Source organism: Cenococcum geophilum (genome assembly GCF_001692895.1).
Source record: "Cenococcum geophilum 1.58 unplaced genomic scaffold K441scaffold_10, whole genome shotgun sequence".
Classification (NCBI taxonomy): domain Eukaryota; kingdom Fungi; phylum Ascomycota; class Dothideomycetes; order Gloniales; family Gloniaceae; genus Cenococcum; species Cenococcum geophilum.
In genome coordinates, this window is record NW_027137568.1 from 3,092,196 (window position 1) to 3,118,702 (window position 26,507).

The following is a 26,507-nucleotide window of genomic DNA, read 5'->3' on the forward strand; positions in this document are numbered from 1 at the left end:
GGCATGTTTAAGGACCTATAATAGATAAAAACTAATAGGATAAAGCAACGGCTTAGTTTAGTAATATATAAATGAGCTTAGGATAAAGTTTCCTAAAAGTATAAAACTGTTAAGATAAGATAAGTAAGATTTAAAACTCTTAAAACAAGATAAAAATACTAATAAAGTTTAGTTAGACTAAGGCTAGAGCTAAGCTTAAGTTAGAAGTAAGCTTAGGGTTAAAGAATCTAAGGGATTAAGAATTTAGAGTATAAATTAGGATACCTATAAGTAAGAGGTAAGGAGCTTTTTTATAGATTAGAGAATCTATAGTGTAAATAGTAATTAGACTAGGAGATAAATATATAGACCTAAAAGACTTACTAGGTAAATATAGTATTTAACCTAAAGATTAAAAAGTTAATACGGCAATTAAGAAGTAAGAGAACTTTAAAGATTTAATTATAAGACGTAAATAATAAGAAACTATAGATAAGTTTAGAGCAAAAATCCTTATATAGCAAGAAAAAAAACTAAATATAAAATCTAGTATACTAGGTTATATAAGGGATAGAGCACTTATATAAAGAATTACTAATAGGCTAAGAATAGGTATATTAAGAGCTAAGTAGCTTACCAAACTAGAAAATAAAGAAGATTTAGGGATTTTAACTAGGTTTGAAGAATAATATATAAAAGGCTATTATAATGTAGTAATAAGAAGATACTTCTTTACGGATAGACTATATATACTCTAGCAGCTATACTAAAAGTAGTATAGGCAACAATATAATAACAAGTAGAAAGATTTCTATATATAGTTAAATAAAAAAGTTATTTAAGACTACCTAATTACGGAAAAAGTAATAAATTATATTAAGGGAGCCCTAATTATAATATTAAAGGATCTAAAGGAATAATTAGAGGACTAGAGAAGTAAAAGATATATCTTAGTACCTGTAAATAAAGCTATAACGTTTAGATTAATATAATAAAGGTTTAAACTTAAGGATAAAGATAAGCTAAAAGTTAACTTAAAGTACCTAGTATACTATACGCTATTATAGATTGCATGCGTAAATAATATATGCAAAATATATAAGAATCTAAAGAAAAAGAATTAGAAATACCCTATAAGGATATACTAGATAATAGATAAATAATAGTATAGAAATACTAAGTATATATACGGCTGGCATCTAGCAAAAGTCTAAAAGAAAGGAGATTTAATACTTTAACCAGGAAGATTCCTTATAGAAGAATACTTAGATAAATAATAGTAGTAGGAATGCCTAAAAAATACGTATTTATAGTATATTAAAAATAAGAAATAAACTAGGTATTAGCTAAAGAATAAGCTAAGCGTAATAGGATTAAGTAGCTAATAGTTAGGAAAAGTAGAGGCCTATAGGACTAAAGGGAGCTAGTAGTAAAGCCTTAGACCCTTAAAGGAATTTAAGAATAATACCTAAACCTAAAAGTTAATTAGCAAGATTAATAGTTTAAAGTATTAGTAGATAGTAGAGCGATATAAAACTATATCTTATTAATAGCAGTTAAAAGGATAGGGCTACTATATAGGTAAAAAGAGCACCCTTATTTATTAGTAACAATTTTAGGAGATCTAATAGCCTATAGAGGAGGTATTATTAATCTTAAAATAGGACTAATTTAAATAACTATTAAAGGGAGATAAGTTAAGATGTCTTTTAATATATTACTATTAGGGAATAATAAGGCAGTATTAGGAATACCTTAGTTATAAGAATATAATCTAAAGATTAATTAGATTACTAGTTAAATTAATATTAGAGATACTTAACGCTATAAAATACGACAATAAACTAAGTTAGTATAGTATTAAATTAAAGCGATATATAAGGAGACTAATTAGGGATTAAGTTAAGTACTAAAGAGATACTATAAGTATAGTAAGAAACTATAGTTACTAAAAAGCGAAAAGCTATTAAAATATATAGCATGGGACTATAAGATAGAGTTAGAACTAGAAATAAGTTTAAGGTTTTACCTAACTTATAAGTTAACAGAAAAAGAGTTATAGGTACTTAAGGAGTTTATCTAGGAAAATCTTTAAAAGGGATATATTAAACTATTGTAGTTATTAGCAGAATATCTAGTACTATTCGTACTAAAGAAGAATAGAAAACTTAGGCTATGTATTAACTATAAATAGTTAAACAGCATTACTTAGAAGGATAGATATCTTTTACCCTTAATTAATAAAATCTAAGATATAATTAGTAATATATAAATCTTTATAAAGATAGATCTAAGATAGGCGTACTATTAGATTAGGATTAAGGAAGGCAATAAATAAAAGGCAGCCTTTAGGTTAAAGAAAGGACTATATAAACTACTAGTTATATAATTTAGGCTTATAAATATACTAGTAATATTTTAGAAGCGTATTAACAATATATTAAGAGAGCACTTAGATGAATTTATTATAGTATATCTTAATAATATTATTATCTACTTAATAAGTAAGGAAGAATATAAAAAATACGTTAAATGGGTCTTAAAGAGACTACAAGAAAAATAGATGCTAGTAGTGATTAAGAAATACGAGTTCTTTACTAGGAAGACCAATTTTATTAAATTTATTATTAAACTAAGCTAACTTAGTATAGATCTAAAGAAGATTAAGGCTATAGTAAATTAGTAAGAACTAGAAAATATAATATAGTTAAGGTTATTTCTAGGGTTCTATAATTACTATAGAAGGTTTATAGCTTAATAGTTAAAGGATATTAAGCCACTTATAAGATTAATAAAGAAAGAAGAACTATAGGCATAGGGAGAGGAATAAAAGGAACTATTTAAGAAGATTAAGCAGCTGTTTACCTAGGAGCCAGTTTTTAAGATCTATTAACTATAGCTAGAGATAGTAGTTAAGACGGATATATTAGACTATACACTAAAAGTATACTTCCTATAGAAATATTAAGATAGATAGCACCTAGTAGCATATTATAGTTAAAAGATAACACTACTAGAACTAAACTACAATATCTATAATAAGGAGTTATTAGGTATAGTTATAGTATTAAAGAAATAGAGATTATTTTTATAAGGTATAAAGAAACTATTTATAGTTAAAATAGATTATAAGAACCTAATAGGGTTCCTAATAATAAAAGAACTTAATTATAGATAGGTTAGATAGGCGGAGATGCTTATAAAATACCATTTTAAGATTTAGTATACTAAGGGTATAGAGAACATATAAGTAGATACTCTAAGTAGAAAGGCTAAACTATAAAGCAATAAAAAGCTATTAGGGGCTTTACTGCAAAAGGATATAGATAGATTAATTAGGTATAATTATCTAAAGATTATAGTAATATAATAATAATAATAATAATAATAATAATTCTTTAATTAACGTCTGATATGGATGCTATCTAGCCCCACGTAGACTACTCTATATATAAGGGAAAAGTAATATTAACGGGAAAAAACCCTTGCTGCTAGGGGGGAGGAAAAACCCTATAAGCCACCTTAGTAGGATAAAAAACCCCGATTTGCCATGTCCGTCTATAGCGGCGGCCCTACGGGTCTACGGCTACGTCCTATCCTCCTTAGATGTTTAAACTCCTTAGAAACCACTGCTTCCTTCTCTAGCTTACCCTAGCTAGGGTTCACTACGTCCCAGCTAGGCCTTGCTAATTAATTGCCGTACTGCTATTTCCCATATCTTAGTCATCCCCTATATGCTATTTCTTGTCTAACCATTGCTATATACGCTATGCCTTCCCCCCCCTAGGGCCTATTAAAGGCGTAAGGGGGATTTATCCGTTCTAACCACCGTAATACTAATAAGCGAGCGGGATATTATATTATATTTAGGTATCTTTTATGCCTAGGCCCTAGCTAGGCCCTTTTTAAGGGTTACCACTCCGTTAAAAGAAGATAGGGAAAACCGTGGGTCGCAATCCAGGCTGCTAGGTAGTATTTAGTAGAAAAAACGGCGAGTGACTGTATACTCCGCGGGCGATCGCCCTAGGGGTTAGGAGGGGCCGTATATTTGCTTATTCGTCTGCTTGTTCGTTCGCGATCACTCGTTTGTCGATATAAAAGGTCGTCGATGCTTTCTATTGGGGGTTGGGGGATACTATCAAATGCCGTATATCCACGTTGGATTGTATAGGTGCCTTAATAGGAAAATAGCGTAGCTAAATTGTAGAGGGCCATAGTAGTGGTTTTCGAGATCTTACTATCTAAAAAATTTTCACCACCGCCTATAACGCTCACAACCACGACCACTAGGTCCTATCATACGCTATACGACGTCTCTGCGTTGGCTCTGAGTCTGAACTTCGAAGACCTAGGTTCGTAGCCGTCACCACGTATAGGTGCAGAGTCCGTTTTCGACGGCCTTATAGTAATATAAGAAGAGAAGATCTATAAATTACTAGAGAGTAATTAAATATAAAAATCCTAGACGTATAAATAGAGGATCTAGACTTAGAATAGTATAAAAATTAAAAAGTAATATATATACTAAGATCTATTATAAAGGGGTTTATTAAGTTATTTTATAAAGGACTAACTTAAGGATATAACGGAGCTATAGGCTTAGTGTTAAGACTTTAAAAGAAGTATATTATTAATGGAATCTAGGGACTAGCTAGGTAAGTTATAAAAAAATATCTAAATTACTAAAGGAATAAACTAATAAGGTATAAGCTATATAGAGGGCTATAACTAGTTAAAATACTAGAGAGACTATAGGAAGTTATATTATAGGACTTTATTATAAAGTTACTAAAGTTAAGAAATCCTATTACCGGATAAGATTATAATATAATCTTAGTAATAGTAGATAAGCTTATAAAGTGAGGATACTTTATAGCATATACAGAAGAAATATTAGTAGAAGATATCGCTAAAATCTATATTAAAGAAGTGTTTATAAAACATAGAGTACTAAGTAAGATTATATTAGATAGAGATTTAAGATTTATAGTAGTATTCTAGAAAGTGTTCTTAGCAGAGTAAGAAGTTTAAGTAGTAACTTTTACCGTATATTATCTATAGACAGACGGTTAAATAGAAAAATTAAATTAGACACTAGAATAGTATTTAAGGTATTATATTAATTATATATAGAATAATTAGGTATCGTTATTACTAGTTATATAGTTTATATATAATATAACACTATAAAAAGAAATAGGCATATTACTATTTAAGGCAAATTATAAATATAAGCTAAGGACCTTATTATTGCTATATTAAGTAAAAAAGGTAAGTAGTATAGCTAAGTAAAGAATAAAAAGTTTAATAAATCTTTATGCAAACCTTATGGAAATAGCTAAGGTAGTATAGTAAAGAATAAAAAAGTACTATAATACTAAGAGATCTAAGGGACCAGATCTTAAGGAGGGAGATAAAGTATAGCTATTATATAAAAATTTTAAGAGCTGATAACTAAGTAAGAAGTTGGACTATATTAGACTAGGACCTTTTAAAATTTTATAGAAAATTTTATTAGTTATATTTAAGTTAAACCTACTAGCTAGGATAAAGATCTACCCTATATAGTATATTGTAATACTAGAGCCAGTATATAGGAATATTAAGCTACTGGTTTATAAAGTAGATATATATAGAGGATAAGAGGAAGATAAATAGTAAGTTTTAAAGATTATTAGTTATAAGAATATAGATAATAAAATATAGTATAAAGTAAAGTAGATAGGCTATAATAAGACTACCTAGGAGCTACTAGAGAACCTAAAGAACGCTATAGGAAAGGTATAGGAGTATTAAAAAAAAAGGTTAGGTAATATTAATAAAGGAGAATTACTAAAGAATAAGTTACCTAAGGGGGACCTAGGAAAAGCGACTACTAAACTACTTAGAGTTGTTTCCTTCTCTATTAGAAGAAAATCTATTTTTTTATTACTAAGTTCCTACAGACCTTATTTTATAAGTTTTTACTCTTTAAAATAAACCTTTTTATAAACTTTTTTAAGACGAATTAACTAAGTAAATGTAGTAAGACGAGAATTAAGGGCCTATTATTAAGCATTAGCAGCCTCCTTTTTAGCATTATATAAACAATAAAGCTCCGCTAAGGCAACGGATAGTTTACTATTAAGCTTTATAGTAGTAGATTAAATATAAAACCCTATAATAAATTACTTAAGGAACTTAGAGACTATTAAAAGTTATAGAACGCGTATACTTAGCGTTAGAAGTAAAGCAAATATTATAGAATAATTAAATGTTTGCTTTAGTATACTCTAAATAAGAAGAGGGTTATTAAAATAAAGGACTCGCTAACGCAATATATACTAACCCCTCTTTTATATAATAAGAATATAAAGATAGTATTATTTTACTAAGCGATAGTATTATAGCAATAGTGTAGAAATAACGTTGCGCTTAGGAAGAAGAAGAGGCTTTAGGCATTATAAGTAAAAATATTAACTAAATTAATTAGATAGATATTATACCTCTAGTAAATAACTTAGAAATACTAGGTATCTTTAAGGATAAAGATAAAAAGAAGGGAGATAGTATTATAAACATTTTAAGTATAATGCTATAACTACTTAGAGAAGAGTTAGAAGAAGCTAGTTAGTTAATATAAGTATAGTTTAAGATAAAACCCATAGAACTATATAATAAAGAATAGTAAGCGAGTTATATAATATTATACGCAGTATACGCAGTATACGCAGTATACGCGGTATATGTCCACGTATAATATGTATAACATATATATTATATATAAAGAGGATTTTATAGGAGTACGGTTGTGTATTTAAGGACCCTTAGTCCCTACCTAGATAGTTCCTTCCTTATAGTAATTCTTAGAATATAATTAGAGTTAATCTGTTAGGTAACCACTCCACCAGTTATTATTACGTTGTTAACTACTGTCTTTGCATTTCCTATACACCTAGCCTATTAACAGAACCCATCGTAGTTCCTGCTACAAGGTTCCGTTACAAAGGAAGACCTATATAAGACGCAGGTAGCGGTATAAGCGCGCGTAAAGCGACAAAAAGGCGACCAACGTGTTATCTCAAAGGGAGGCCTTATATCTGCTAAGGACGGATGACTTAAGGTATCGCAGAGAGTCCGCGCTGAGGCAGAGAAGGCAGCTAGAGCTGCTGCGCGTGCAGTAAAGAAGCGGGCTGCTAAGGACGCCAAGCGGGCTGCTAAGGCCACAGCGGCGCCAATTTTGGACAGAGAGTAGATAAAGACTATCGCATTAATTACTACACTACAAATATTAATATATCTGTCTTGCACGTAGAGCTATATAGCTTTAAAGTTGTAAGGTGCGGGGCATGGCCCGTTGAGCTACGTGGCCCGTTGAGCTACGTAGGACTCTGAGGCGGAGCCGAAGAGTCCGTGGGGCGGATAGTATAGAAATGGGGAGAGTAATCTCACCTCCTGATTCGTAGTCAGACGCCTTACCATCTGCGTCTTGTTAGTGCCTTTTTTTTTTTCTCAATATTTTTTAGGTTTACTAACTGGGCCAAAGGACCGTTGATAAAGCGTTGCGCAAAATATAGAATAAATAGTCACGGAATGCATTGCAAAGCTGGGAGCCCGAATAAATTTAATTCCCACTTATCACGCTGAAGCCTTAGCTTTCCTTGATAAGCACCCACCGGACTTTAATAATAAATTCTTAATAAATCTAGCTCTCTTTTCTCCTGCCGTATCTTCGCACATTAAGAAATACTTCGCTCTAAGTTAGCGACTGCCTTAATACGTTATTTGAATGCCATACTTGTGGCAATTTTTCTGGCAGCATTGAGACGCTGATGTGGCTCTCGGAACGCGCAATGATTTTCTGCTCCGTGAATCTTTCCTTTTCGACCATTTCTCGGCAGCCTCTTCTTGCATGGAATCTTAATAGGGTAATTGTATAAATGAGAAACATGGATTTGCTGAAGGAGTATGAATGCCCTAGTTCTTCACTACATTTCTTATTTTAGTACTATTTAACGCTCGTGTAGGGCACGCCTTCTTGTTACTCAGAGCTTTCAAGATGAAATATTGCAAGCCACCGGTCAGCCACGCTTAGTTGAAGACTACTTTACCCGGGAAAGAACTCGGCATGGTCAATCCTATTAGCACGCGTTCGGGTGCTTTTCGCGCACAGAAACTCTTGCCAGCGGTTTGCCAGCGTCATATCTGGTTCGCGGATCAGACCTGTTTAGAGGCGATGCTCAACTAGGAGTTTTGTCAAGTTATCCAACCTTTAACACCGAAACCCCGGACAATGGTACCTGCGCAGATTCCTCAAACCCCTGCATGAGGATGTTGTTAGGAAAAGGACTCAACTCATTTGACGGCTACATTGATATGTGGGACATTTGGAATCGACGCCAACCGACAGAAGATTGATGAAGGTTGCCTCGTGGTACAGTGGTTTGATGTGAAGCATCAGAAGAAGTCAAAAGGCTGCACCATGAACACACTGGAAACAGCCTTGTTCTCTCAAATCCGCTTGTGTTATTGGCTGTGGGTAGAATTGCGCAAAATTGGATCTCTAAAGAGGCGGAAAAGAAAATCTCACTGTCGCTCAACGACGTTCATGTCCACGTTCACCTCGAGGAAAACACTGTTCAGCGCTTGGTCGTTGACTGTCCGCATCCCGAGACCATGTACTATCCGCAGGCACCACTTTACGGGAAGATCATGGACACCGCAATCAATTTCGCTGTTGCCTTAGCCGGACTCGATATGTTATACGTCAAACCAGATCATTTCACTTCAATAGGCATCATAAGGGAGCAAAGTCGGAAAGTCGATAAGAACTGGGGGACTCTTCAAGGACAAGAAAGCAAGGTGTTGAAAATGGTTCGCATGAGAAAGTTCGAAAAGAACCATAACACCATCATCAGCTTTTCAGAGATCCCAGAGCTGATCACACGGGCCTTTGCAAGAAAGCTAGGCATCCCAAACACCGAAACCGCATTGTGCAATTCCCTCATTCAAGGTCAAACGCTGTGTGAAGCCATTTTAAAGTCGTACACATCGGCTAGTCATTCAATCCAGGAGTCTATAGGGTGGCCAAATTTAAAAGAGGCATCACAAATCCAAGAAGCCGGCGGTTGGAAATCCTTGAGAAAGGCGGCTAAGAAAAGGATGGCTATGTCCGACCGTGGTATTAATGGTCGCACCCAATTTGCCTGTCCTGAGTGTACACATATTAAAAGGGATCACGAGAGCTTTCGTTACACCTGTAAAGCACCTAATTGTGGGAAAGAGTATAAATCCTCATCAGGGTTTAGCAAGCACAAGAAGATCCACAATGTATGATAACTCCCTTTATTTTACTCAATCACTCTCTCAACCACTATAGTTACCAAGAGTCATCGGAGATGGTGTCAATCGGAAGTCCGTGCGCAGACGTTAGGAAAGAAGAACTCGTGTGAAGATTGATCTACGAAGAAAATGAGGCTGTATATACATGATGGACGAGTCATAGACACCCCTGATCTAACCCTAATACAGCAGTGATCGGCACTACGTCGACAGATGGTTATCAAATACGGGTATGATGTTTTGAAACTGAGCTGAAAATTTATCTCAGGTGCCTCAGCCGCTTCTCCGAGGAATTTGTGGCTTTGCATGGCGCGCACTAACTCCTGAGCCAATAGAACGCCGCGCTACCCCTACTACCCTTGCCACCCCCAAAATTCCTCTGCGAAGCGTCTGAGAGATTATGGGCGCGCGTTTGGTGTAAACTGGGTCCTTTTTCTAACGCATGTTAATTTTAAATAACTCTAGCGGCGTGAATATACTAGCTACGGCCTTAGTGCGCAATGCATTTAAATTATAATCTCTTCTTTTATTTAATTATAATAATTATAACTAGCTAACTAACGTATTAGGGGGCGAGATACATCCTTAAAGTTAAGACACGTTTTTAAAACTGGTCCCTTTCTACCGGTCGCATCAAAACAACGGCCGTACTCCACCACCACTACTCCATTTCCTTCCAAATTTATAGAGGCGCCTCTTCTATCCTATAATAACTAGCTCGCCCGGTTAAACTATACCTATACTACCGTCGTGTCATATTCTGGCAGGCGACGCGGTCGTAGACGCCTTTAGGGCGCTAAGCTTCAAGCAGAGCCTCGTGCAGAGCTTCGAGCAGAGCCTCGAGCAGCCTCGAGCAGCCTCAAGCAGCTTCGAGCAGAGCCTCGAGCAGAGCCTCGTGCAGAGCTTTGTGCAGGTGTTCATGTAGGAGTTTATGCAAACGTTCGTGCAGATGTTTGTAGAGACGATCGTAGAGAGGTTCGTGCGGACGATTGTAGAGAGTTCCTAGTATAAGTGCTGCGTGTTAGTAGAGCTTTAGAGCTCTATATAGGGCTTCGAGTAGAGCTTCGAGCAGAGCTTTTGGTAGAGCTTTTAGTAGAGCTTTTGGAAGAGCTTTGCAGAGGTTTAGTAGAGCTTCATGCAGAGCTTTATGTAGAGCTTCGTGCAGAGCTATGTGCAGAGCTATATGCAGACGTGTAGACGTGTAGATTGCAGACGTGTAGACATTTGTATAGGCGTTCGTGTAGGTAACTAATTAATTAATCTATTGTATGGACGTTTATAAAGCCGTTTATATAGGCGTTTAGTTAATTAATCGTATAGACGTTTATAGAGCCGTTCATGTAGACGATTATAGAGTCTTCCTAGTATATCAGTGCTGCGTATTAGGAAAGCTTTGGAGCTTCGTATTAAGCTTTGAGTAGAGCTTCGAGCAGTGCCTCGCGTAGGGTTTTTAAGCAGAGCTTTTGAGCAGAGCTCCGTGCAGAGCCTTGAGTAGAGCTTCGAGCAGAGCATCGTGCAGAGCTTCGAGCAGAGCTTTGATAGAGCTTCAAGTGGAGCTTTGATAGAGCTTTGAGTAGAGCCTCGTGCAGAGCAGAGAGCTTCTCTACATAGACCTTGTATTTAGGCTTGTTTTTGAAGGCCTTGTAAACGGCCTTGTATAGAGCTTTGAGCAGAGCTTTGTATAGCCGTTCGTGCAGCCGTTCGTGCAGCCGTTCGTGCGGCCGTTCGTGGAGGCATTCGTGTAGGCGTTCGTGTAGGTGTAGGCGTTTGTGCAGACGTTTGTAGAGACGTTTATAGAGATATTAGGGGCATAATTAGGTTCTATTGTAGATGCAATATATAGAGTAAGAGATAAGCTTTTAAATGGAGGTATTAGCGAGTTAAGTAGTGGTATATTAGGGGGCGATATACCGCGTTAAAGGCGATACAACCGTCGTCTATAAGGCAGGCTAGTCTACCTTTATAAATCGCGCCCATAATCTCTTAGACCCTCGGAGAGAAATCCACCTCAGCACTCTATAATTGGCTACTAAAGCTAGCGCAAGCACTAACGCCTGCGGCGTACATTAGGCCGCGGCGCCAGTCGCTAATTGGCTTAGATGTGGCGGTGCTAGCCGCTGATTGGCTTAGGAGTTTGCAGGAGGTAAGGTGGATTTGCTCTCCGAGGGTCTGAGTCAACTGAGATAACTGAAAATTGGGTTTTGGCTTTGCAATTTCTCAATGCTCATGAATATTCGGAGAGTAGTACTAACTTAGAACTACCGCCAAAAGATAGAATAACTTAACTTAGAAGAATAAACCCTATGATTGGTTGATCGTCTGGGACCGAGATAAACATGGAGTATGGTGATGTGTGCCTTGCTAAGCCTAAGGCACTAAGCAGCATGTGATATGAACTGTATGTAGGAAAACCTCCGACAACGGTAACAAGTAGACATTTACTATTCCGGAAACGATCGGAGGACAGGAATGAGTGCATTATTAGAATGGATTTTTGAAGTACTGATTTGGGGGGATATGGCTGATTTGTGACTCGGGAATCCGTTGACCAATCACGTGATTCAGCCACCCCACACCCCTCGCTCAATTTTAGATTTTTGCCAACGCTAGTTTCACTCACGGGTATTTTCTAGGTCTTCACTTCATCCTCACATTGCAACGTTCACGAAAAAAAAGACTCAACATCCAGGATCTTCTATCCACAAAGTCCCCTTGTGAGAAACTGTTTTCCACGACGCCCAAAGTTACAAATCCCTTCGAGTCACAAATTCGTCGAAGTCCCGCGACCAGTCTTCTATCTATTAGTCAGATACTCAAGCCTCAGCGGACTTCGGCCGATACGATTCCACATACGTCATGCCCTCCAGATCAGACATCACCTACTTCGGTGCAGGCCCAGCTCTACTGCCTACTGACGTCCTCGAGGATGCTGCTGAGGCTCTTATCAACTATAACGATACCGGTCTCGGCATCGCCGAGCACTCGCACCGGTCGGAGATAGCCACTACTATTATCAATGAGGCCAAAGCTGATCTGGTCTCCTACCTTGATATTCCAGACAACTACGAAGTCCTCTTTATGCAGGGTGGTGGCTCAGGAGAGTTCTCTGCTATGGCTTACAACTTTGTTGGTGCTTGGGTTGCCCGCAAACAGAAGGCGATCGGATTAGATGATAACTCAGTTCAGGAGCTCAAGTCGGCTGTGAAGAATCTCAAGATCGACTATATCATCACTGGTGGCTGGTCACGAAAGGCAGCGGCTGAAGCTGAGCGACTTTTTGGCTCAGAGCATGTCAATGTTGTAGCGGATAGCCGTAAGGTGAACGGCGGCAAGTTTGGATCTATTCCAGATGAGAGTACCTGGAACTTATCTGAGGACGCTGCTATGGTTTATTACTGTGATAATGAGACGGTTGATGGTGTCGAGTTCCCCGAGTTTCCGAAGTTCCTTGAGCCAAGGCCTGATGGACCGATTGTCGTTGCTGACATGAGCTCTAATATTCTTTCAAGGAAGATCCCGATAGAGAACTTTTCAGCTATCTTCTTCGGCGCACAGAAGAACCTAGGATCAACCGGTATTACCGTTGTGATTATCAAGAAGAGCCTCCTACCGCAGCCTTCTGTAGCCTTGATGAGACAACTGGCTCTACCTATTCCGCCTCGTATTTTGGAGTTTGAGACTATTGCTAAGAGTAATAGTCTCTACAATACACTGAGCATCTTTGAGTTAGTGCACTCTTCCAAGATAATCCTCAAAGTAATTAAGATCTCTATAGTGTGTATGTCGCGGGTCGGGTTCTGAAGAAGCTGCTGCTACAGCACCCCAACAAAGTCCAAGGACAGCAAGCTGTATCCGAAAAGAAGGCTCAGCTTATCTATAGAGCCCTTGAGGCCTATCCTGATATCTATAAGATTATTCCCGAGAAGACAGTGCGGTCACGTATGAATATCTGCTTCAGGATCAAGGGTGGCGAGGCCGCTGAGGAAGCTTTCTTGGAGGAAGGTATTAACTTGGGGCTAACTGGGCTAAGAGGCCACCGTGATCTGCGAGGAATTCGAGCAAGTAATTACAACTCCGTTCCTCTGGAGGGTGCGGAGAAGCTTGCCAACTTTATCGGCGCTTTCGCGTCGCAAACGGGGAGATCGATAGGAGAGTAACTATAAGTGTAAGCTAGTTCAAGTTCTTCTTAATGCCGGTGCAGATATCAGCGACCCACTAGCGGATGAGTATGGAACCGCCCTCCAAGTAGCAGCTGAGGGTAACATCGAGCTAGTTCAACTTCTTCTTGATGCTGGTGCAGATGTCAACGTCCCGTTAGCGTATGAGGGAGGAATCGCTCTCCATGCGGCAGCTGAGAAGAATAACGTTAAGCTAGTTCAAGTTCTTCTTAATGCCGGTGCAGATGTCAACACCCCGCTACCGGATGGAAAAACCGCCCTCCAAGCGGCAGCTGAGAACGACAACGTTGGGTTAGTTCAAATTCTTCTTAATGCTGGTGCAGATGTCAACGCTCCAGCAGCGTATTTTTCTGGGGTGACGTCGCTCCAGGCCGCTACTCTTGGGGCTATGTTAGAGTTGCCACAATGCTTCTTGATACTGGTGCTGATGTTAATGCCCCGCCAGCGTATGAGCAGGGAAGAACCGCTTTAGAGGGAGCTGCAGAGCACGGGCGCATAGATATGGTGCAGTTGCTGCTCGATGCTGGCGCTGACCTTCATGGAAATAGATATATGCAGTACAAAAAAGCGCTCCAACTGGCCTCAAATAATGGACATAATGCCGTTAGAAGGCTTATTGAGGCCCACTACAAAAGCGGCATTGCAGGTTTTCAATATTAAGAGTAAAATGGTGTCGAGGGGGTTTGTGGGACAGTGGGGCAAAGGAAGGTCTACGGATTACAACTAAGTTACTGTGGATGGCCATAGTGGGAGGGCACGAGGCGGTGGTAAAGCTGCTTGTCGACCGGGACGACGTCGAAGCCGACTCGAAGGATATTAGACGGCCAGACGCCGCTATGGGAGGCGGCAGGGAATGGGCACAAGGCGGTAGTGAAGCCGCTGCGCCCGAAGTGAAATTGATAACCACCCGTTCAAACTTTCCGCTGTTCCCGTCTACCATCCGAAACTGTACTTCTTTTTTATAGCAGTAGAGACCGCTAATATCCGATCTTAATTAGAGATCCATTACTTTAAACTTAAGCCACATTAGAAATTCAGTGTTAACTTAGTAATCGACATTAGGTTTTAAACACGCTACTATCGTATAATACTTAAAGCGCACACGATATAAGGTGGCAAAGCTATTCCGATTAGGCTGGGCAAAAGGTTCTGGCATTTAGTAACCGTAGCTGGTGTGCATGGACATGCATAGAACAGAGGTCGCAACCGAACTACCAATTCCCTCTATTATGTTTTCAAGTGTTCACTAAACTCTACAAAATTCTATTCGCCCAATTCCTAAACCCCTTCTTTTCCTCCACCGGCCTCCCACCACCTTCCTCTTCACTTTCTACACTAACCCCTTCAATCGCCCCACCATACCGCTGAGCGTCATAGATCTCGTCTGGCAAAATCGCCCTCTCGATAAACGTCTCATGCGGCGGGAAAATCTTCTCCAAAACCACATAAACCAGGCTCGTTGCCGTAAACCCGAGCAGCCAGCCAAACTGGTACGGATGGACACCCATCCCGACATTAATGCGTGAATTAATCGAGTTGATGAAGCCTGGCAGATTCGGCGCCACTCCGACCAGGAATGCGGCGATAGCACGCCAATTAACCCCGTGCCAGTAGTGGTATATCGCGTCCGGCCTGTACAACGCCAGCGTGTCGTACTTGCGGCCATGAATATACCAGAAATCGAACACCATGATAGCAGCAATCGGGCCGAGGAACACCCCGTACGCGGCCATGAAATTCAAGAAACTACCGGCGGATGCGAGGATCTTCCAAGGCACGAGCGCCCACGCGAGAACGGCGCAGAGCAGCTGGCCGCGGCGGATATTGATGAAGCGCGGGAGGAGCGCGGTGAGGTCGTTTGCGGCGGAGAGCGAGTTTGCGGAGATGTTGACGCCGAGGGCGGCGAGGGCGAAGGAGAACGCGGTGAAGAAGCGGCAGGAGCGCGAGGACCAGTTCGCGATGAGCGCCATTGGGTCCCATTCAAGCTTGCCGTAACGCACAGCGCCGGCCGACGAAGCTGCGATGCCAATGAAGGAAATGAAAGTGAACACGATGGGGAGCATGGGGACGTAGATAAGTTGCCATTTCGCCGAGACGCGGGAGTAGCGTGAGAAATCGGCCTGAGAGACATTAGAATTGAAGTCTTCATTTTGTGATAGGTATTTAGATAAGGATTAGAGATCTTTACCTGATTGACGGATAACGTGGCGAAGCTCCCAATGACAGATGTCAAGCTTGAGAGAAACGCCCAACTATAAGCTGAGCCGTGGATGGTAGGCTTCTGATTAAATATTTCTAGACTATCTGTGCTAACAAAAGCCCAGACCAGAATGGCAATCCATGCAATTGGCACGATGACGCTTTTCACCATGAATAACCATCTGAGGTTATTCGGATGCATGCACAGAAATGGGATTTGGAGAAGCCAGAAGAGGAAAAAGGAGACCATGGTGTTTGTTGCAATTCCTTCGCTCTCGGGTATATGATTGGGCAGTTTTAGAAAAGACGGCCAGATGGCTCCTAGCATAACCCGCACAGTGTTGGCACCATTCATGGTTTGGATTGCAAACCAGAAGATGGCAAGAATAGCACGCGAGATAATGGCCACGTAGGATCCCCAGAAACCCCAGCTGGCGCGGGAGAGAACAGGAAATGGTGCATGATCTAAGGTTCGCCGTCCGTTAACAAATCGTGCTAGGTCCAATATGAATCGGTAGGGGCTTACGGATGACCCCAGTGGCGCCGTTCAAGGCTATAACGAAGGAAATGATAAAGAAGCCGACTGCGACACATGCAATAGATTCTCTCCAGGTCAAGCCTACTCTTGGATCAGTAAAGTAATCTAAATTGCCCGGTCGTTTCAATTCATACCAACAGCAATGACTCCGGAAGCAAATTGCCAGGTGGCAGCGCTGCAGAAACGTGTAATTAGTGCATAGTGTAAGGAGCGTACAGGTCGGGCTTAACTCACTTAAAGGCGTCTGAGATCCAGTACGCGATGAATGATGTCACGCCCCTGTCAATGCATTAATTCCGCCGTTAAAGCGAATAGTAAAAGGCCATATTCCTTACCATTTTCGCGCGTGCCGTGACACTGGATCCAAGTCTTTGTTCGTCCTGTAGTTGTCAGTTGTCAGAATCTCACACAGGGAAACCCATTTCTCAGGGCAGTCAAAGTAAGAGACATCCTTTACCACCGCGCATTGCCCTTAGCAAAAGCCGACTTCGGCTGCTCAACCTTCAGGTCTGGTCGCTTGAACTTCTTCATAGCTTCCTTAGTTTATTACGTCACGGACTGGATGCTAGGAGCTCGACTACCGCAACACTCACATCTCTCACCAAGACGGATGAGACTCTATTATTACAATCGCACTCCATCCGTGGTGCGGGAGCCCAAGCCTCGGAAGGTGCCCCTAAAAGTTCCGACCGTGTCACCTAAAAATTTATCTCAAGTGGTATTCACGCCGGGCCAGGGTCCCCAAGCCAATAAGACATGGCTTGGCGGCCGGCGAATGTGTGCGTCTTCTCCCGCTCTGGGCGCCAGCCGCACTGACCCTAGCTCAGGTGTATTTGCGCATCCGGTTAAAAGTGCGTGTTGATCTTGGTCATCAAACGGCACAATTTTATACCTTTAAAGTAATAAGCACGACCATTTCGACGTATTTTAACGTATTTTTGGGTATAAATCTGCGTAGTTTGATCTGCGCGATTAACACGCGCTTTCAACCGGATGCGCCAAGGCGGCGTACATTGAAAGCGGATCACTTCCTGCTTCAGCTGTAGTTACTGTTAAAAAGGGCAAACTTAACAGCATTGATTGATAGGATCAACGCTCACCTCAACGTGACGGGTCTTGGTACTCTACGTGTTGAATTGGCAACTGCCGAGAGCATCAGAAATTCTTCTAAATGGCTGTGTTCTGAGGCAAAAGGCAAGACAGTTTCATGNCAAAGTCATATCAATTATTAGGTCACTATCATTCGATTCAGATAAACAGCCCTGTGCCGATCTTGAACTCAGACTGTTTGGCTATGGATTCCAAGGTCGCCCGCCATGAGAGGCCCGCAAAGATACTCGATCTCAACCTTTCGGGAAGGTACCAGAGGTCTGATGGCCGGGTACATAGCTTGGCATGGAGCTAATTTCGTACCTTAAGATCTAAACCAACTAAAATGCTTGTTTCTCCGGGGAATAATCTCTTCTGCCTTTTGATTTTCTGGTAGTACGGAGGCACTTGGTAATTAAATAACGAGAATCACGTTAGAAATAACACAACCGACGGTCTATAAAAATTTCGCTGTCACGGATCCCTTACAGATACCTGTATATACCTTTACAGTAGTGGATATTTTAGTCTAAAATTGGCCTACAGACAAGACAATACTAGACTATAACACAGATCATCTTTCTTAATGAATAGATATAAGCTAGGCATAATAGGAAGGAAGCTGTGAGAGGGTAAGCGAAAGGGAAGTTTATTTGACCAAACTTTTAAATCTACGAAGCACGTTGAACTACAGACTCTTCCCATCTAGCTTTCATACATATGCCAAGGTGTAATCGTCGCGGAACATGCCTAAAACATAAGTCAGTTTGAATTTCAGTTGAGAAGAGTTTCAGACAAACCTGTGATGCCCAATGAAACCTCACCCCCAGCAACAGAAGGACCCCTGACTATCACCTCACCCATTGACTGATCGTCGGTAGTTTTATGGGATGCAGTATCGACAAGCTTGATTTCAACGCAGCTTAACGGCACGCCAAAGTGACTGTGCTTGTTTTGTGGCCCCACACCCCTTCGATAATCATAAATGTTTGTTTGAGCAACAGCACCAGCTACTTTGGCGGCAGTAAGAGCATAGACTACTCTGGCACCTGCGTAAATTCGCAAGTCTGACAGGTCGTTGGAGCTCAGCGGCGGAGTATTTGCGCCTGCTCTTTCAGAAACATAAACCAGTCGTAATTTTCCAGGCGTTGTTCCCACGGCTGCTCTTGTTGGTGCATTGAGACGAGTAAAGAAAGTGTCCGTCGGCATGCGGCCCGATGTTAAGACCCGAGTTTCAAGATAGTGAGCTAGCTTTTTCAAGCTGCTTGTGATAGAAGAGGTAATGTTGCTGTGTAGTTTTGCAGCTGACTCTGCGGTTACGACCACAACTGTGGGAGCGATGTTTCTAGCTGCAAGTTCTAGTTCTACACCTGCACCGGCGACGGAGTTGATTGCAACCGTGGCGTGACAGAACAAGGCAGCAAGAGTAAGGACTAGAGAGTAAGAGTGCGTAAATGCTTCCGCCGGTAGGAACGTATCAGAAGGAGTCATACGATGGCCGGCCGGGAGCGAGGAAATCAGTGCGCCAGTCGCTGCCACAATGTTCTGTATAACAGCTCGTTAATGAAGAAATAGCAAGCTCGAAAGTGTCAAAGCTTACATTTTGCGAAAATTCGACTATATCAGCCTCTTTCCCAGGTTTCTCTTGCCAGACGAATATAAGGTTACCAGGTTTTGGCCCAGACTCATTTTGAGGTAATTCAGTGCTAGATCCGGTCTTCTGATCCTGGACAAGTTCATGCCAAACCGAAACATCGATCTTGCCCCCAATTCCCTCCGGAACCTCGTTCCAGTCCATGTGTCTGCTAGTTTTCTCCACAGTCCAGATAACTTGACGTAGGCCAGGAACTCCCTTGCCTACATCGGCAAGTGGGAGAGAGCCCGCCTGAGCAATTAGCGAATCGGCACCGGTCTCGATCAACAGCTTAATTAGGGCCGGGTGAGGTTGGTTGTAGGGTATCAACACAGGGGAAAATCCATAAAATGCAGCACCTATAATCACTTGTCAGATTGATTTGGTAGGGTTACGCAGTCAGTACACAGTCAGCACACACCAAAAATAGACGTTAGAAACTCAACAGAATTTGGAAGATAAACAGCGACCCGCTTAGCTCCGTGCTCCTGTAAATATTTTCCAATTATGTTGATCTCTTTCGTAAGGTCTCCAATGCTGTGTTCCGCAATGTCTTCCTTTCCGAATATCGTCAGAATCTTCCCAGACCGTCCAGCAGACGCGTTTTTGTCAAGTGGAATTTCTCCTGTAATACGGCGCCAGATATCTCGTAAATCGCCATCTTTGCCAGCAGTGTATGCCGGTGCGCCTGGAGGTTTCACTCCAAGTCCAGTTCTTAGGGGATCTGAATGAGTTATTTGTTAGCCGCGGATACTTAGTACATGCTCGGAATAGAAAACCATACATCCGTGGGGTGTTTCTGGTGATCTGTATATAGCCGACTCTCCAGGTTGCCTCACATATGATGCTACAGCTTGCCGGGCGAGTAGAAGAGGATGTGTGTCGGCATCTTGGGTGTCAAAGATAACCCAAGCTATGAAGCCAAATATGCCGAAGGTGAGTGCTGAGGAGTAAATATTCCAACCCGAGAAAACACTGGCAATTATGCTATCGAGCTGTTCTACTATTCCCGCCATGTTTGCAGGTGAAGTGATTAATCCTTGAGCACGAGAGGAGAGCGATGTCGTAGAGAAGGAGACAGACGTAAGGTGTGGGGCGAAACACAAGATGACGGAAGTCCGGGGGCAGGACCCTGAAATTGGCTTGGCGGGAGCGGAGCGGCGGAGCGGGTGCCGATTCCACATCAAAACAACCTGAGCGGATTGTTTGCGACCTTTCACGACCGAGTTCACGAACAACACTATGCGATAATAGATTTTTGCCCCCGCTCTTAAATTACTAACCTACTAACACATGCACAGAACCAACTGTTTCAGTTTTTCTAGCAGGGTATCAGGACCATGTAAGCTCCCCTTGTTCGATGGTAGTAACAACACTGGCCACTAATTCATTCAAAGCTCGCATCTATAATTCTATTCAGAGCCGGTGCACGTATGATGGCAACAACAGGTACGCCCTCAACACCCGCTGCTCAAACGGTTGTGCAGCCTACGACGACGGGCACTTGGAGACACCCAAGATTCGATGAAATCACCAAACGACAGCATGCAACGACTTTCGATGACAGAAATGCCCGTATAATTCTCTGGAATGGTTCCTACCTTGTCAGCAGCTTCATAGTTCCTCCCATGGCCTCTGGCTGGGTCTTATTGTACGTGTCGTGCTCCGATGAGTTATGCTAGAAATTAAAACTAATCCAGCACAGCTCTCCCATATTCCGACTTCTCAACACTTTCTCACCATACCCATTCTATATCATGCTCGCCCTGCGTATCCTTCTCCTCCTAAATATAGGTGTGGCTCTTCTTCCCCTCTTCCGCCGGAAGGACGATCTCGCCGATATTCCCCTTACCCCCTCACAACGCGTAGCAATGGGTTTAGATCCCAATGTCGCCACACCTCAAATGCCAGGATCGTCATATGTCACACCGCCGCGTTATGCACGATCTACACCACGCAGTAGTCGCAGCAATACTGGGGACCGAAAGCCAAACCAGTCTCCGCTGTCTGGTCGTTCCAGTCCTCTTGGTATGTCGTCAAACTCGCCCTTTTCGCCTTCTGCAAGTCCATTATTGCAGAAAGCTGTTGGGGGTAGTGTGGCTACTAGGAGGCTGAGCTATGATCGCCAATCGCCACTTGGGGTTAGTTTGTTCACAGATTCAAGCTCGTCAAACACGCCGGGTACACCCACACCAGCACCCGCGAAAGCCAGCGTAGGGTTGAACAATCGCTGGTTATATGAAAGAGGAAGGGCAAGTCCTGGAAGGGGACTGTTCGCCTGAGAAGAGACATACGCAGACCTGCTCGGCTATGGGGAAGGGCGATGGATGATTGGAGGAGCACTTGTACTCAATACATTGCTGGGATGAAAATGGTCGGCAAATACCCTATTCTAGCTTTTTTTCCTAGCATAACATTTTCGATGTATATTTCCTGGTGTTCTGGAATTGGAACTTTTAACTGGACCAAGTCCATACTCATTGAACCTATACAATAGAGAGGAAAGGTTTTTACCGTGCCATAGCACCAGTAGTGAAATAATTTGACGCTGGCTCATACGCATTCCAGATCCAGCACAACCCATGCTTCCCGTCCGTTACCATAATATTTATACATATATCTTATCCCCTACTATTCCCTCTGCCCGCCTATTCTTCCCTTCAACTAAACCGATCCCCCTTCCGACTTCTAAACGGCTCCAAACTTTCATACTTGCTCTTTTCTTTAACCCTCTGCTGCTCATCTTCCGGCGCATGCCTCGTGGGCGCTGGATCGTGGCTCGCTTCTTGGCTCGGATTACTCGCATCATCCGGCGCTCGGTGCCAATCTGCATCTGGCCTTGAGCCTGGCCTCGCTAGTGATTTGGACGCAACGGAGTCGGGAGGTGATGAATTTAAGGAAGAAGACGTATAGGAAGCTTCTAGTTCGCGCTGCATCTGTCGTTTTCGTCGCTCAGCCTCTGCCTTGGCCTGACGGTCGGCGTTGATATTTTTTTTGGCGAAGTAATATGCCCCGCCGCCAGCGACGATGAGCGTGGCCCAGCCATAGCTAAGGGAGTAATTGGTGAGCGCATGTTTCTCTAATCAGGTGGGTAGGAGGTGAGGTAATCAGGTGAGGTGAGTTTGAAGCTGTCGAAGGTGGAGTAAAGGTGGTTGTGACGTACCCAACTGATCTTACCTGGCCATAAAGTTATAATTAGTTTGGGGGTAGTGAGAAGACGTTCGACTTACTGTGTTCATGCTTCAGGAGGAAAAAGTAAAGGTCGGGGAAATGTTGGGCGTGCAATGAGTAATATAAGGAACCTGTCGTATTAGATCGCAAATAAAAAGTTCGGACAAGAACGGCGATTGGGGTGATGCTGAGGCTTGGCACGCGGTACGAGGTTCGGTTCGTTTAATCATTGCCGCGATACACGGAATATTTCTGCTTCAATCCGGAACAAAGACATCCTTATTTAGGTACAAGTCGTGTATCGCTTTAAGAGGCTGCATTCCGGAATAGATTTTTTAGGTAAGATCTTCAAAAGGCCTCTAAATTTTAACCGGTGGTAGCATCTTAACGGGGGCGTCCGATTGGCCACAAGCTGGTGTCCTTTGGGGTCGTTTTAAGTCTTGATGGACAAATCACGTGAGCCCTGAGCTAGGCCTAATTGAGGCAATTATACGGGGCAAAGCCCCACACAATTACTTGAATCAAGACTTCAAAATGACCCCAAAAAGACACCCCAAAGGACACTAGCTCGTGGCCAATTGGACGTCCCCGTTGAGATGCCAATTTAAAGCTTTTTTGTTAGGTGAAACCTGAGTAGATAGTTATCCCATGGAACGGAGATGCACAATTTGGGCGGTTCATCTAACCCTGGTTAGTCCGCGGATTGGGCGCTTAATCGACTACGCTGACGACAATACTCTGCCCTTTGGCTGCGTTGGCTGCAACCGTGGGCCGGATGGGGTTGAAGCCCCTTTCACTTAAACTATGGCTTTTGATAGCCTCTGTGACGTCTACGGTGTACCGCAGACTCCTGGTAAACCATAGCACAATTATAGATGCGTGCATAGACTCAAATCAAGCACTAATGCTAATGAACCTCTGACTCTTATCTGCGGCCCCAACATCGACCAAGCCCTTCAACAACCTTTTGTTAATCTTGTATCCCACTTGGGGATACTTCTCGACAAAGTAGACGCCCCCTGAAACACGCTTGAAAGTGCCCAATTTGCTCTCAACTGACCTCTCGATCTCCTCAGCAAGTGGTAGAAGCTGCTTCTTCTTGAATTCTGGTTGAGGGACTACAAATGCAGTTGGATGTTCCTGCTGAGTATCTTGGTCTCGTATACCAACCACGACAGCGGTCGCCACGGCAGGGTGATCAAAGAGCGCAGCCTCGATCTCTCCGGTCGAGACGTGGGTGCCATATCCATCACCAACACGGAGGAGTTCCTTGAGACGATCGACGATGAACACATTCGATTTCTCATCAATATAACCGACATCGCCGGAATGGAACCAACCTTCCTCATCAAAGTCACGATTCGCTTCGTCGTTGTCCTTATACCCGGCGAAACGGGCCAGCGAGTTTCTGACCAGGATTTCACCTTGCTCACTTGGACCAAGTTCTTTGCCGGTCTCCACATCGAGGACTTTGGCTTCCACACCATTGACTAAGGTGCCACTCGAGCCCGGAACTGATGATTCTTCGTCGATTTGGAGAGCAATGAGGAGCGTTTCAGTCGTTCCCCACTCCAAAGTGAGCTTGACGCCATTCAACCTCTCCTGAACACCATCTCGGATCTTTGGATGAACTGGCGCGCCGGCAGATAGCAACCATTTGATGCTCTTGTACGCGCCCTCGCGCTTCTCCGATTTTGCGATCTGAGCAGCGAGCGGAGGCGTTATGAAGAGGAAGGTAATGCCGTACTTGTCAATTAATGGGAGCAAAGACTGGTTGAAGTCTGTCCTCAAAATTATGACCGGAATCCCGAGCAGAATGTTTAGCCCGAGATTGAGCTTTGCATTGATACCGTAGGCGAATGGAAGACTGGAGATCCAAACGTCCTTGGACGGGTCGGTATCCTCGGGGACGGTCAACCGGGTTGTCAGCAGATTTGCTACCCAGTGTGCATGTGGTGTCAGTACGGACTTGATGTTACCAGAAGATCCGCTCGTGCGGTATATAAACGCGTTGTACTCCTCGACAGGGTGGTTTTGGATAAACCTTATCGCGATAAGTCTTGGCATACCCCAAATAAATTTTCAGTCGCCTTCTTCTTCTGTATTATCGTACAAATATAGCTTCAGAAGTGGAATTAGAAGCTCTCAACTCTATTAACACCTCTGAATTAAAAAATACAAGAGGTCGCTTGGCTCTTTTAATATGGGAGTATACCCGTCCACCAGGCAGTAATAAGCCCGTATGAAATAAAAAAGCCCGTCTTTTATTCTATTATAAATACTATATAGAGTTATATGCTGTATAGTTAACTTTTAACTTCCAAAACTACTTGGCGTTAAAGTATAGCATTATAGTTAAGCCTAAAACTAGTTATATAAAAGAAGCAATACGGGATTAATTAAAAGACCTTTACCTTAAAGCGTTATCTTAAAATAAGACAGAAGAGCTAGATTTAGAAGTACTCCAAACAGTCCTAAATAAGGAAGTTATTAATAAGGCCCTTATTACATTAATTATTATACAAAACTTACTATTTCGGATGATTAAGTAGCCAGAGTTCCATATTCTTCTATAGTCGGTTAATCCTAAAGTAGACGGCCATATAACTATAGCCTATTTAGTAGTTAGTAAAAAGATCTATAACTTATAGCTATTATAAAAGGATATTATATAAAAAAGGCTGTAGTCTATACTAACAAGTATTTATCTCTCTATTAATATCTAAACTTCTCTAAATAATTATTATTATTAATTCTATTTATCGCCCGATTCGGTCCCTTTTTAGGTCCATGCAGGCTTCTACCTTCTATATATAGGAAAAACCCCCTAGGGGGGAAAACCTAGGTATATCCTTTCAGCTAGTCTTACGCGCTCCGCCTTTGCCTCGCCTGTGTACCTTTATATAATGTCTACCTTACGTACTATGCTTCCAAGGTATCTTAGAAAATCTAGGGGGTAGTAGGAGGGTTTAGTGATTCGCCGGCGTACCGCCTTTAACTAGGTAGGGGGTGTCCAGTCTCTAAGGGACTAGAAGGGGGCGTATCCTTTAGTGTCCTCCTACTAGATCTTATTTGCTGTCTGGAACTGCTAAAGGACTCCTTAGCTTATAAGCTATTATGCTACTACGTATAGACCCCTACTTATAGAGAGCATTTGGGTAATATTATTTGTGCCTGCTCTAGTAAATAACTGGTCTCTTACAGTGCGTTAGTTGCAGAAAAGTAGTACGTGGCGTACTAACTATGTAGGCCATCCGCACGTACAGTGTGGCGTAATATTTAGGACATGGATGCTTGCTAGCCATGTATTTAGCCCTAGGACCTCTATCCTTAGTAGGAAGGCGGCCGTGGATTCTGCCTTCGTCTGTCCTTCGTATAGGGGGAGAGTTGGTATTATTTATAGGGTGGTCTATATAGCTACCCTCTATGTTTTTGCCGCCTTCTTCTATTGTTGGTTCCACTTAATATCTGCCCATCTTGCGATGTATATAGTAGATCTCCACTTATACTAGTGGCCTCCTATCCTCTACTACTGTGGTGGCGCTCCGCTGGCGTAGCGCCAGGTCTCCACTTAGTGTTATAGTAGCTCCCGTATTTCCTATTCTTTCTCTACCGTACGTAGGCGGAGAGCTTTCTGGCTTATAAGCTTGGGCGCGTTACCCCTTCGGGGGGCCCTTACTCCTTATATACGATTAAGTATTTAGCATATATCCTTCTCCACTAGGTGGTCTTGTACTATAGCTGCTCTCTATATAGCAATTATATCTGTATATATGTCTAGTAGAGGTACTACTACTTCGCGTTCTAGTGCGGCATATGGTGTCCTCTTATAGGCCCCTGTGATTCTACATAGGTATTAGTTTTATAGTTTAACTAGTAGCTCTAGGGAGCTTTTTGCTAGTGGCTTACCTTTTAGGTCCACGCCCCAGATCTAGGCGCCGTATAGTATTATTGGCCTTACTACAGCTGTGTATAGTAGTCGTGTGCGTCTAAATAAGGGTCCCCAGGTCGAGGCTGCGATACGCGATATCGCTGCGAATGCTGCTACTCCCCTATGAGTTGCCTATGTAATATACGCATTCTAGTTTAGTCTAGCGTCCACCTATACCCCTAGGACCTTAAGGGTGGCTTCTAGTTTTGCTTTGCAGCCCTAGATGCTTACTGTTAACACTAGGTCGTTATTCGCCCTCCTTTTCCTTATAAAATGGATAAGCTGATATTTATTTGGTGCAAATTTAGCGCCATACTGTTTTGCCCATGTGACACACCTGTCGTGCGCCTGGTTTAGTCTAGTGCAGTTTTCTACTACTATATTTCCCCATGTGATTAGGTTTGTATTGTCTATAAATCCTAAGGCTACTGTTTCCTGGTTGCTCTTAAATGTCTCTAGTAGCTTAGA

At 42.1% G+C, this 26,507-nt stretch overlaps 8 protein-coding genes across 8 annotated transcripts; 4 read left to right on the plus strand and 4 right to left on the minus strand.

The window, feature by feature from the left end:
- Positions 1–8,017: 8,017 nt before the first annotated feature.
- K441DRAFT_704087 (uncharacterized protein) lies at positions 8,018–9,530 on the plus strand (the record flags this gene model as incomplete). The annotated part of the gene is made up of 4 exons (XM_067653516.1): positions 8,018–8,038; positions 8,104–8,336; positions 8,382–8,392; positions 8,423–9,530. 4 exons carry the CDS (start codon positions 8,018–8,020, stop codon positions 9,292–9,294), a joined length of 1,137 nt encoding a protein of 378 aa, XP_067506866.1. The 3' UTR covers positions 9,295–9,530.
- A 2,626-nt stretch (positions 9,531–12,156) lies between these two features.
- On the plus strand, positions 12,157–13,457 carry K441DRAFT_675394 (phosphoserine aminotransferase; the record flags this gene model as incomplete). Its single annotated transcript, XM_067650850.1, has 2 exons — positions 12,157–13,025; positions 13,076–13,457. The coding sequence occupies 2 exons, from the start codon at positions 12,157–12,159 to the stop codon at positions 13,455–13,457; spliced, it is 1,251 nt and encodes a 416-aa protein (XP_067506867.1).
- A 261-nt stretch (positions 13,458–13,718) lies between these two features.
- Positions 13,719–14,457, plus strand: K441DRAFT_656142 (uncharacterized protein). Its single transcript, XM_067647966.1, has 2 exons — positions 13,719–13,769; positions 13,924–14,457. The coding sequence occupies exons 1-2, from the start codon at positions 13,724–13,726 to the stop codon at positions 14,136–14,138; spliced, it is 261 nt and encodes an 86-aa protein (XP_067506868.1). The 5' UTR covers positions 13,719–13,723; the 3' UTR covers positions 14,139–14,457.
- Positions 14,458–14,616: 159 nt separating this feature from the next.
- On the minus strand, positions 14,617–16,825 carry K441DRAFT_631558 (uncharacterized protein). Its single transcript, XM_067646318.1, has 7 exons — positions 16,673–16,825; positions 16,551–16,595; positions 16,450–16,494; positions 16,350–16,390; positions 16,204–16,296; positions 15,667–16,142; positions 14,617–15,598 (listed from the first exon to the last, which is right to left on the minus strand). The coding sequence occupies exons 1-7, from the start codon at positions 16,744–16,746 to the stop codon at positions 14,732–14,734; spliced, it is 1,641 nt and encodes a 546-aa protein (XP_067506869.1). The 5' UTR covers positions 16,747–16,825; the 3' UTR covers positions 14,617–14,731.
- Positions 16,826–17,659: 834 nt separating this feature from the next.
- Positions 17,660–19,982, minus strand: K441DRAFT_631560 (uncharacterized protein). The gene is made up of 5 exons (XM_067646319.1): positions 19,722–19,982; positions 19,359–19,661; positions 18,905–19,296; positions 18,105–18,849; positions 17,660–18,054 (listed from the first exon to the last, which is right to left on the minus strand). Exons 1-5 carry the CDS (start codon positions 19,951–19,953, stop codon positions 18,017–18,019), a joined length of 1,710 nt encoding a protein of 569 aa, XP_067506870.1. The 5' UTR covers positions 19,954–19,982; the 3' UTR covers positions 17,660–18,016.
- Positions 19,983–20,373: 391 nt separating this feature from the next.
- On the plus strand, positions 20,374–21,219 carry K441DRAFT_548737 (uncharacterized protein; the record flags this gene model as incomplete). The annotated part of the gene is made up of 2 exons (XM_067642972.1): positions 20,374–20,597; positions 20,643–21,219. 2 exons carry the CDS (start codon positions 20,374–20,376, stop codon positions 21,217–21,219), a joined length of 801 nt encoding a protein of 266 aa, XP_067506871.1.
- Positions 21,178–22,402, minus strand: K441DRAFT_694526 (uncharacterized protein). Its single transcript, XM_067652727.1, has 3 exons — positions 22,168–22,402; positions 22,101–22,114; positions 21,178–21,985 (listed from the first exon to the last, which is right to left on the minus strand). The coding sequence occupies exons 1-3, from the start codon at positions 22,174–22,176 to the stop codon at positions 21,598–21,600; spliced, it is 411 nt and encodes a 136-aa protein (XP_067506872.1). The 5' UTR covers positions 22,177–22,402; the 3' UTR covers positions 21,178–21,597.
- Positions 22,403–22,926: 524 nt separating this feature from the next.
- Positions 22,927–24,175, minus strand: K441DRAFT_606388 (acetyl-CoA synthetase-like protein; the record flags this gene model as incomplete). The annotated part of the gene is made up of 1 exon (XM_067645400.1): positions 22,927–24,175. One exon carries the CDS (start codon positions 24,173–24,175, stop codon positions 23,003–23,005), a length of 1,173 nt encoding a protein of 390 aa, XP_067506873.1. The 3' UTR covers positions 22,927–23,002.
- Positions 24,176–26,507: the final 2,332 nt, after the last annotated feature.

Coding starts and splice junctions, on each gene's coding strand:
- K441DRAFT_631560 (XM_067646319.1), bottom strand. CDS start 19,953: ATGGCGGGAATAGTAGAACAGCTCGATAGCATAATTGCCAGTGTTTTC. Junction 19,662..19,721: donor ACCAGAAACACCCCACGGAT/GTATGGTTTTCT, acceptor TAACTCATTCAG/ATCCCCTAAGAACTGGACTT. Junction 18,850..18,904: donor TAGTCGAATTTTCGCAAAAT/GTAAGCTTTGAC, acceptor GCTGTTATACAG/AACATTGTGGCAGCGACTGG.
- K441DRAFT_656142 (XM_067647966.1), top strand. CDS start 13,724: ATGGAAAAACCGCCCTCCAAGCGGCAGCTGAGAACGACAACGTTGG. Junction 13,770..13,923: donor GCTGAGAACGACAACGTTGG/GTTAGTTCAAAT, acceptor ATGCCCCGCCAG/CGTATGAGCAGGGAAGAACC.
- K441DRAFT_631558 (XM_067646318.1), bottom strand. CDS start 16,746: ATGAAGAAGTTCAAGCGACCAGACCTGAAGGTTGAGCAGCCGAAGTCG. Junction 16,596..16,672: donor GCTAAGGGCAATGCGCGGTG/GTAAAGGATGTC, acceptor TGACAACTACAG/GACGAACAAAGACTTGGATC. Junction 16,143..16,203: donor CGGCGCCACTGGGGTCATCC/GTAAGCCCCTAC, acceptor GGCGAACCTTAG/ATCATGCACCATTTCCTGTT.